General features: G+C 35.8%; 1 protein-coding gene across 1 annotated transcript in view; it reads right to left on the reverse strand.

Moving 5' to 3' along the window:
* EPSTI1 (epithelial stromal interaction 1) overlaps positions 1-12009 on the reverse strand; it is a 257977-nt gene that overhangs the window by 118888 nt on the left and 127080 nt on the right. Inside the window, exon 6 of the mRNA XM_053707975.1 lies at positions 11758-11831. Coding sequence (XP_053563950.1) covers positions 11758-11831 — 74 coding nt within the window. The remainder of the gene's footprint in view (positions 1-11757; positions 11832-12009) is intronic.

Consider the following 12009-nt stretch of genomic DNA (forward strand, 5'->3'; position numbering starts at 1 on the left):
CCGTAAGCACCGCTGGTATCGAGAGTTGCAGTGGCGGTAAATATGCTCTACGCTCCCTTTTTTGGAGCCTAATGCAGCCATTCTGTGAACTCTAAATACCAGCGGTATTTAAAAGGTGCGGGGGAAAAAAGCACGAGTAGCTAACGCACCCCTTTGGCCGCAGAACTCTAAATCTAGCCGCTAGAAACTTAAATGTTAAATGAAGTACAAATATTGCCCACATTTATTAATAAAGGTAGGTAGAACAGCATCTCTAATAATGGACTTTCATAACAAGAGCAGTGAAGAATTTATAAGGGACTATGCCAGATTAGCCTTCTACCTTAACAGTGAACACACAAACCTGCTACAAATGATTAATAAAGTCATGTGCTACTTTAGAAACCTCATCAGTTACTTTAAAATGTTTTCTACTCTGAAAGCATAACATGAACTCCAGCTCAGGGTGCACAATATAACCTATGCTATTATAGTTACTTACATACTGAATGCTGGTTTGCTCAGTTTTCTCCTGCTGTGCTCACTCCAGCTGGCTGTAAGAGCACGTGGCATGCTGACTCCTGACTCCTGTATTGCTACACTGCTTGCAATGGAACAGGGGATAATTTCCCTGCGTCCCTGAAGCCACTCCAGCCCTGCAACACTAGCATGACAGCATAGGGCCCAGGATCAGTGGCCTGTTTGCCCCACGCAAAGATCCGACCTGAATGTAGGTGTCTAGAAGTGGAAGGCAAGTAATATACAGATACAGCTCATTCGTACAGGCACAGCCAACTGCTCTGAGTCTGAGATCAAAGCACACCTCTCTAAAACTTCTTGTTGAATCTCCCGCTCTCACCGGTGGGGAATTGCTGCGCAGACTTTGTGCTCAGGTTTTACACCAAGTGACCAATGGCACTACTAATATGTTAATTGTAAACCTATGTTATAACCCGTTTGGTGGAGAGTTATCTAGTAAGCTTAGTGTTTTTGGGGTATGGGTGCTAGTGTGTTAAGACAACTAATAATCTTAGAGTATGAAGAAACCTACTCTTGGCAAGAATACACAAGTTTGCACTCTAGCTAGGTTTATGAATTTCAAATATAATGTATATAATTAGCACAGCAGCTTCTTATAAACTTGTGGAAATAAATAAAACTTTAAAAACAAAGGTAAAGCATGAGTAAGGGTTGTTTGTTACCCGAAACGTTGCTTATCATTTGGATGTCTGAGTAATCAATAAAGAATCTTGAGTAACCTGAGAAGCGCTGTGGACATTTGTTGATTGTTGTGGATCTAAGGGATTGTTGCAGAGTCCCTGTCCTACGTGCGCAGATTAAAGAGGTTGCTGTCTCACTACTTGCACTTTTTTTTAAAAACAAACTCCAGTAGTTAGTACCACTGTATATTGTTTGTAACTTTTATGTTGAGTTAGAAATATACCCTCACAACGATATATTATAGACACTCTATTAATACCTTATCAGCTGAACATACAAATGGGGTATGAATTGATTATATGGCTACGTATACAGCTAACATACCAAGTAGATTTACCTAAGTATGTAAACAAGAGACGCTGGTAAAAAGCCTTAATCAAAGCTGTAATATAAACTTTACTCATACAATAACTATATACACAGATAAAACTAAGAGAATCACAAATTCTATAATATATTCGCTCATAGTTAACAAACAAGAGGGCTTATGATATAGAAACCTATACGAACTACGTATTGTACTACATACAGAGAGAGATTTGATTAGATCTCTGTTAAACGTTTTAGCGGCTATATGTTAAAACGGGGAATGAAATAACTATCGGGCTATTTGAACAGCTAACATACTAAGCGGATTTATCGCAATGTGTAAATAATAGACACTGTTAAGAGCCTTAATGAAAGGTGTATTATAAAGAAAAAACTTTCATGTATATTAAATTGAGATAATCACAAATCCCCTATAATATTTACTCAGATTTAATCAATAAGAGGGTTTTCGATATTGAAATTTGTTTGAACTGTGCATTGTATCTTAAAGAAAGAGGGGTTTGAATAAAATGATACATTAAATTAATATAAGACTAATCGTCTTAAGATAGTAACGCATATGTATCAACATACAACCCTCAAAGGAACAACTCACAATCAATCTATACACTCACAAGCTGTTCACAGTACAGCTAGACCAAAATATTAGAATTAGTATTGTTTAAACTGCACATCTCTTAGTTGCCCCTCAAATTTTAAAGAGGATATTTAATAAACGGCAACCATTAAAGGGACAGTAAAGTCACAAAAAATCTTTCATGATTTAAATAGGGCATGTAATTTTAAACAACTTTCCAATTTACTTTTATTACCAATTTTGCTTTGTTCTCTTGGTATTCTTAATTGAAAGCTAAATCTAGGAGGTTCATGTGCTAATTTCTTAGACCTTGAAGACTGCCTCTAATCGGAAAGCATTTTGACAGTTTTTCACCACTAGAGGGCATTAGTTCATGTGTTTCATATAGATAACATTGAGCTCTGGCACGTGAAGCTCCTAAGAGCAAGCACTGATTGGCTAAAAAATGCATGTCTGTCAAAAGAACTGAAATAAGGGTGCAGTTTGCAGAGGCTTAGATACAAGGTAATCACAGAGGTAAAAAGTATATTATTATAACTGTGTTGGTTATGCAAAATTGGGGAATGGGTAATAAAGGGATTATCTACCTTTTTAAACAACACAACTTCTGGTGTTTACTGTCCCTTTAAGTGCAGAATACCATCATATATAAGAAACTGTACTCTAACATATTTAAGAATTTAAAAATATAAAGTGGTACTAACTACTGGAGGATACTTAAGTGTGTTTTTAAATAATTTTCCTAATTTATATATCAACTTATTAAAAGTTAAGTTGTATTTATTTCCACAAGTTTATAAAAAGCTGCTGTGCTAATTATATACATATTTGTGCTTAGGTTGTATAGCTATTAAATTTGATTTAAATAAAACTTTTTATTTTAGCGTGTTGCATGCTAAAATAAAATGTTTTATTTATACTATGGCAAACCGGTAAAAATAAAAAGCCCTGTTTTACAGTATATATAATGTGAGTAAGGGTTGGGCTAGTCCGACTACCAAAGAAGAGACAATTCTTGTAGCAGATTCCTACCTTGAGAAAGCGACCAGAGGCAGATGGCCAGGCACAGAGGGATATATATGTTGTTCAGCCGGCTACAAAAGAAGGGCCACTTGTTGTGCAGTGGTGCCTGTGCAACCATTTGGGATCTGACTGCAGTGTAGCGGCTCCGCACAGTATGCTTCCGCCAGGAGGTTAACCGTTTCACTGCTGCACCGAAGCAAGAGATGCACTTGGCAGCCCAATGGGTAGGGTGGTATTCCTGCTCCAAGGATTAAAATAACTTTGTCCCGGTGCAATGGCCACTTCTTGTGTGGCAGTGCCGGTGATGGGCGGGACTAAGGTACCTGGCCCCGCCCCACCGGGCATTTGCCCAGTATGCCACATGCCCAGTCCGATCCTGATGTGTATATAAGTACATTAAGTAGGTGAAAAGATGATAAAACATATTTATGCAATATCCATATTTAATAAAGATTTTAACTATATACCTACTGTAAACATTTCACATTTACTAATCTGAATATGATATGTTGTTTGCGCGATGGGAGTTTGTTTTTAAACAATATTTTTTCCCATTGACTTCTAGGGGGAATGTGAAAAGGCGATGAAGTTTGCTTAAAGGGACATGAAACCTAATTTTTTTCTTTCATGATTTAGAAAGAGCAAGAAATTTTAAACAGCTTTCTAATTTACTTATATTATTTAATTTGCTTTATTCTTTTGATATTCTTTTCTGAAAAGCATATCTAGATAGGCTCAGTAGCTGCTGATTGGTGGCTGCACATAGATGCCTCATGTGATGGTTCACCCATGTGTATTGCTATTTCTTCAACAAAGGATATCTAAATAATGAAGCAAATTAGAAAATAGAAGTAAATTGGAATGTTGTTTAAAATTAAATTCTCTATCTGAATCATGAAAGAAAATGTTTTGGTTTAGTGTCCCTTTAAACTCGGGGGTTAGTTTTTGTTCCAACTTTTTTTTCTCAATGGATCTCTATGGGGGAATACATGCGTGCATGCAAAAATTACGTTTGGCTTTTCATGCTATTCAGGTAAATGCTAGCGCAAAATACGTTCTTTTGGAACTTGTAATACGAACACAACCTGAAAAGCACAAAAATGAAAATCCAAGCAGCTTTACACACACAAAATACAGCACCACTTGTAATCTATCCCTAAATGTACGAATATTTCAGATTCAGAAGCAAGTGAACGGAATGGCCATAAAACTTATGTATGGCTTTCTGTTAAGGGACACCACACTGTCTTATGATTAATATAACTGCTACTAAAGTCTTGTCTTATTGCTCACTTTTGAACTAGTGAACTTGCCATACAAACCAAACCCAGACAAAGAATACAGATCAACCAAAACTATAAAGATTGAAGTTTTACGACAGAATATAAGCAATTTGGGGAAAGATCTCAAACATGTGGCAATTATTTACAAGATGAGTAAATATCTACAACTCTCATGGACATTTATAACTCACAAGCAGTTGTAAATATAAAACTAACCAAACCCCATAGCAACAGGCCACAATCCTCCACCAGCACAACTACTACATGTAATACCCAGACCAAGCAAGGGAACCCTTTAAACAACCTCCAGAAGAACAATTTTAAATGCAAGCATATTACAGAGCTGCTTCTAAATGATGTGCTATTATGCAACTTTAAAGGGTCATGAAACCCCAGATTTTTCTTTTGTGATTCAGATAAAGCATATATATATATACTGTATATATATATTTAGAGCATACAATTATCTAATTGCCTTCTTTATCTTGGTAACTTTTGTTGAAAAACAGGAATGTAAGCTCAGGAGCGTGCACGTGTATGGAACCCTATATGGCAGCAGTTATTCAAGAATGTTATCCATTTGTAAGAACACTAGATGACAGCACTATATCCTGCCATGTTGTGCTCCAGACACCTACCTAGGTTTCTCTTCAACAAAGAATACCATGGGATTAAAGCAAATTTAATAATAGAAGGAAACTGGTAACTTTTGAAAATGTGAATGATCTGTCTGAATCACAAGATAATTTTGGGGTTTCATATCCCTTTCAGGCTTTCTGGTTGATATAGAACTATGTCATTCAGTAATTATACGGAGTTCAGATAAATATTTTTATCTGCAGTGCAGTTACAATTGTCATTATCTTTCATGTACTAGTTACAAAAGGAAAATTTTTTGGTTTCATATCCCTTTAAGTAACATGTTTGTTCACATATAATTAACATTTATTTTGGCTCATCAAATACTTAATTAAAAATAGCACACACAGACCAAAGCTGCCCATACTTTATGCCATGTATTTAACAAGGTAAGAAACAGCAAACACAATATCACATACTCCAGAGAAGGTTTATCATCCCTATCAATGTATCCAAGAAAAGGGAGTCTCCAGCTGCAAATAATTTAAAAGACCTTTATTTCCATACAGGATCCACCAACATATAGCAACGTTTCGGGTAAGTACTTAGCCCTTATTCATTCCTGGCATGAATAAGGGCTAAGTGTGTGCCCGAAACGTTCCTTTATGTTGGTGGACCCTGTATGAAAATAAAGGTCTTTAAATTCTTCACAGCTGTACACTCCCTTTTCTTGGAAATACTTTATGTCATACTGCATCCGTTTTCTATAGTTCTCTTCTATAAACATTCACAGGTCTTACTTTTCTAGAAATACTTTTTAAAAAAAGTTAAAAAAAACACTCAATGGATCTTAACTTAATATAAGTTAGTTATTTTTATGTATTATTATATGTGCATCTTATAGCTTTGTATAAAGATATTTTCTAATTAAAATTTGGAATAGCCACTTTATTAATAAAGAAAAATACGCTTTAATCCTGCATCGTATTTGTTAAGAGATTAATCCACCATAGTTATCAAAGCGTCAAGAAAGATCGTCAAATGTTGAAATTTGTGACGTAATATACGCTCCCGCAATCTCAATCCGATGCAGATCGATGCTTGCGTCATTACAGATGTTGCTAATTCAGATTCGATTCTATTTGACCCTTTTCCAAATTTATCAAACATTTAACAGGTACGCTCGCGTCTATTCCGACACAGCGTACCTAGTTTCCAATCCGCCATCCTTGAGGCCGCGGATGCCATAGAACTCAATGGGAGTCTGAAAACACAGAAAGTTTATGTTCAATGCTGCAAGAGAATGAAGTATATTACATAATAACAGTAAATTAGAAACTTTATTAAAATTGTATATCCTTTCTAAATCAAACATTATTATTGCTCCACATTTGGTGCACTAGAAGATATAGGGATACAAATGAAAAATACATTACTACTTATAGATTATGTTACAACTTTGTCTCTAATTACAAAGCAAGGGGACAATATTATTTCTCCAAATTTGTTGCAAAGTTTTGCCCCAAACTTGTCGCACTAATAGATATAGAGATAAAATGAAATAAATATACAACATAATATAGCTAACTTCCTTTTTATTTTTTTGGAAAAATCTATGTGTACTATGTTTAAGCCATGTAATGCAAGTCCCACTCTTCACTTCGCACCAATTTTGACGCCACACTTTTGCACCAATTATGACGCAAACTCCTAAACAACCCACACACTAGTGAATTTTTTAACCACGTTTGATTGGAATATGCATAATCACATGATTTATGACATCAGCCAATCTGATTAAAATATACATTTTAAACTATCACTAACGAATCAAATTGCTCGATACTTGTGTCATTGATCACTAATCAGAACTTGTAAGTGCCATTTGTTACATTGTGTATTATACTTTGAAAGTATGTATATGTGAAATTAGTATTAAAGATAAACATTGATGCTGTTATTAGGCACACAGTGTAATATTTTAGACAATGAATTTAAAATTTGAATTGATGTTTGATTCAATATAATCTTATACTGAAAGCTCAAAGGGATAGCCCACCAAACATTAAACTGTCATGATTCAGATACAGCAGAAATTAAAATCACCTCCTAGGTGATCACTACTAGTGTACCATACCTTTCACTGCATTTTGGATTCTAGTCATTTTCCGTCCCCCATATGACTAGGTAATTGTCCATGGGCAAAGCCTATTAACCCAGGACAACCACTAGTGTTTACCTGTCATATTTGAGTGTTTTATTCCGATACAGCACCTTAACTTGCTGCAAGTGCTTTTAATATTTGTTACCCTTTTATAATTACAACTAATAAAGTTTATACATTTTAACTCTATATGTACACAATCCCCACACTAGAGGGAAGAGTGCTTTTCACAAGTATCCTGTCCAGTTTCTATGCTGGAATTGTTCTCCTAAATGAAGATAGAAGACGTCCCTGAGATGGATGAAGGTGTCACCGCCTGGATTAAGATGGATGTCCGTACTGCAGGAACCGTGAGTAGATTTTATGGGGTTAGTGTTAGGGGTTTTTTTTTATTGTTTTGGGTGGGTTTTTTTTTTTAGATTAGGGCTTTGGGCAATTGTAAAAGAGCGGAATGCCCTTTTAAGGGCAGTAAAAGAGCGGAATGCCCTTTTAAGGGCAGTAAAAGAGCGGAATGCCATTTTAAGGGCAGTAAAAGAGTGGAATGCCCTTTTAAGGGCAGTAAAAGAGCTGAATGCCCTTTTAAGGGCAATGCCCATACAAATGCCCCTTTAGGGGCAATAGGTATCTTAGGATTTTTTTAGAGTTAGGTTTTTTAATTTGGGGGGTTTTACTGTTGGGGGGACTTTGTATTTTTTACAGGTAATAGAACTGTTTAACTTAGGGCAATGCCCCACAAAAGTCCCTTTTAAGGGCTATTGGTAGTTTATTGTAGGCTAGGGGGTATTTTTATTTTGGGGAGACTTTTTTATTTTTATAGGGCTATTAGATTAGGTGTAATTATTTTTATTTTTGATAATTTCATTTATTATTTTTTGTGATCTTAGTGTTTTTATTTTTCGTATTTTTTTTTTTAAATTTGTAATTTAAGATTTTTAATTGGTAGTTTCTTTTTTTATTAGAATAGTAATGTTAGGTTAATTTATAGTTTAATGTTAGGTTTATTTTTATTTCACAGGTAAGTTTTTATTTATTTAAATATAGTTATATTGAAATTTTATTTTAAAGTTAGGGGGTGTTAGGTTTAGGGGTTAATAGTTTAATTTAGTGGTTTGCAATGTAGGGGGCCAGCGGTTTAGGGTTTATTTAGTGGCGGCGATGTGGGAGGCTGGAGGTTTAGGGGTTAATAGGTTTATTTAGTGGCGGCGATGTGGGAGGCCGGAGGTTTAGGGGTTAATAACTTTATTATAGTGTCGGCGATGTCCGGGAGCGGCAGTTTAGGGGTTAATATATTAAAGTAGAGTTGGCAATGTGGGTGGACGGCAGATTAGGGGTTAATACATTTTAAATACTGTTTGCGATGCGGGAGGGTGGCGATTCAGGGGTTAATAGGTAGTTTATGGGTGTTAGTGTACTTTGTAACATTTTAGTTAAGAGTTTTGTGAAACATTTTGGTTTTGCAAAATCCATAACTACTGCTCTCAGATGGCGATATAGATTGTGTCGGTATAGGCTGTAATGCAAGTATTTTAGCAGGACCGCACAACCTGTAATACCGGTGCTATGAAAATTCCACACTCAAACGTCATTTTTTGAGTACGGAATGGACGTTGCGTTACAGGCTAAAATGCTTGCGGTATAGCTATACAGCCGCGACTCGTAATATGCTTCCTGGCCATTCCAGCGTAATGGCCATTTTTTCAGCATTAAAAGCCGTACCACAAAACTCGTAACCTAGGTGATTGTTACTAAAGAACTGAAGACTCTTGCAATGACAGGATCTTGCAGTATATACTCTCAAATGTATATGGCTGTTGCTTGCTTTATATATATATATATATATATATATATATATATATATATATATATATATACAGGGAGTGCAGAATTATTAGGCAAATGAGTATTTTGACCACATCATACTCTTTATGCATATTGTCTTACTCCAAGCTGTATAGGCTCGAAAGCCTACTACCAATTAAGCATATTAGGTGATGTGCATCTCTGTAATGAGAAGGGGTGTGGTCTAATGACATCAACACCCTATATCAGGTGTGCATAATTATTAGGCAACTTCCTTTCCTTTGGCAAAATGGGTCAAAAGAAGGACTTGACAGGCTCAGAAAAGTAAAAAATAGTGAGATATCTTGCAGAGGGATGCAGCACTCTTAAAATTGCAAAGCTTCTGAAGCGTGATCATCGAACAATCAAGCGTTTCATTCAAAATAGTCAACAGGGTCGCAAGAAGCGTGTGGAAAAACCAAGGCGCAAAATAACTGCCCATGAACTGAGAAAAAGTCAAGCGTGCAGCTGCCAAGATGCCACTTGCCACCAGTTTGGCCATATTTCAGAGCTGCAACATCACTGGAGTGCCCAAAAGCACAAGGTGTGCAATACTCAGAGACATGGCCAAGGTAAGAAAGGCTGAAAGACGACCACCACTGAACAAGACACACAAGCTGAAACATCAAGACTGGGCCAAGAAATATCTCAACACTGATTTTTCTAAGGTTTTATGGACTGATGAAATGAGAGTGAGTCTTGATGGGCCAGATGGATGGGCCCGTGGCTGGATTGGTAAAGGGCAGAGAGCTCCAGTCCGACTCAGACGCCAGCAAGTTGGAGGTGGAGTACTGGTTTGGGCTGGTATCATCAAAGATGAGCTTGTGGGGCCTTTTCGGGTTGAGGATGGAGTCAAGCTCAACTCCCAGTCCTACTGCCAGTTTCTGGAAGACACCTTCTTCAAGCAGTGGTACAGGAAGAAGTCTGTATCCTTCAAGAAAAACATGATTTTCATGCAGGACAATGCTCCATCACACGCGTCCAAGTACTCCACAGCGTGGCTGGCAAGAAAGGGTATAAAAGAAGAAAATCTAATGACATGGCCTCCTTGTTCACCTGATCTGAACCCCATTGAGAACCTGTGGTCCATCATCAAATGTGAGATTTACAAGGAGGGAAAACAGTACACCTCTCTGAACAGTGTCTGGGAGGCTGTGGTTGCTGCTGCACGCAATGTTGATGGTGAACAGATCAAAACACTGACAGAATCCATGGATGGCAGGCTTTTGAGTGTCCTTGCAAAGAAAGGTGGCTATATTGGTCACTGATTTGTTTTTGTTTTGTTTTTGAATGTCAGAAATGTATATTTGTGAATGTTGAGATGTTATATTGGTTTCACTGGTAAAAATAAATAATTGAAATGGGTATATATTTGTTTTTTGTTAAGTTGCCTAATAATTATGCACAGTAATAGTCACCTGCACACACAGATATCCCCCTAAAATAGCTATAACTAAAAACAAACTAAAAACTACTTCCAAAACTATTCAGCTTTGATATTAATGAGTTTTTTGGGTTCATTGAGAACATGGTTGTTGTTCAATAATAAAATTAATCCTCAAAAATACAATTTGCCTAATAATTCTGCACTCCCTGTATATATATATATATATATATATATATATATATATATATATATATATATATATATATATATATACAGGGTATATATGATACAGTAGTTTAGTATTGTATTGCTTTGTGTAAAATCATATATAAAAGGTAATGAAGCAAAGGCAGCGTACTCTCTGAGTGTTCATAGTAGAAGAAAATAGATTTTTTTTGTCATATAAGAATATATTTATTCAAACACTTTGAATGTAATTAGAATTGACGTTACAATATTTCTAAAATAGCCAATTGATTTTTTTTTTTAAGTGTTCAGAAAATCTTTCCAACATAACTAATATCTTTAGCTACAGAAATTGCTGATGAGTTGTTGTTTTTTTAAATTATTTTTGCATATTTAAGAAGACAAGAGTATCTTTGAAACCAGAAGGCAAAACAGTTTGTTTTCCTAAGGACCTATCTTACAGGCACACCAACTGACTGATTTTTCTGACCACCTGGCTAAAATTTAAGCTAATATTAAACTAAAATGAGCTAATATTAAATGTTTTAAAATTTGACCAAATTATAATTAAACCAATTTATGTTAAATTGATAGCCTAAGTAACGTATTAATTACAGAAAATGTTATAATATTGCACATTATTACAATGCCCCCATTCATCTACTTCATTATAATGTCACCCTGCTGGCAACACTGAAAAGTATTTAGGTTGGCTAGAAAGTGAGAATCTAAACTGTCTGGGGATATAGGTTGTGCTTGATGGCAGATATTTACCAATATGTGCAGCTAGCCTGACAATTTAGCATGGTCTTGAAAGCAATTCTTTTTGGGCTGATCCAGGATTGCCTGTGCATCAGTAAGATGGGGGTCTACATTCTTGTAAAATGTGTTTATGTATGTGCTAAACATAGGGAAACCTGAGCTTGGATTTGAAATAAATCTTCGTTTAGGAAAGGCACTAATATTGTTATGCCGAATCCTCCTTTTTAGTGATACTTTTGTAGTAGTGCAGAATATACAGTTTTACATCTTATTTACTTGAACATAAACTTTCACTTATAAAATAGACAGGGGGGAGTTAAATCACAGTGTTGTTACTATCAATTCTTACATTTACAAATGACATACCAAGTCCATTTTTAGAAAGGGTTGGAGAGGAACAATTCATTATATGCACTAATGAACTTACAAATAGTTGTCTTCTTCCCACTTAAGTTGTCTCTCCAGTTCTTGTTCTCGTCTTTTTTCCTCTAGTTTCTCAGCCTGTAACCATAACACAAGCAAAAAAATCTCTAAAAATGCATTTTCTAAATAGAATCTATCTTATGATTTTCCTGTTGCATTTCTGATGATAAGGGACTGCCAGCATTCATATTTTAGTTTTTGTCTCACTAAAGCCCTGATATTCAAAGTTTCTCCAGCTTGTATGGAAATTGCGGTT

Source organism: Bombina bombina, chromosome 3, assembly GCF_027579735.1.
Source record: "Bombina bombina isolate aBomBom1 chromosome 3, aBomBom1.pri, whole genome shotgun sequence".
Lineage (NCBI taxonomy): Eukaryota > Metazoa > Chordata > Amphibia > Anura > Bombinatoridae > Bombina > Bombina bombina.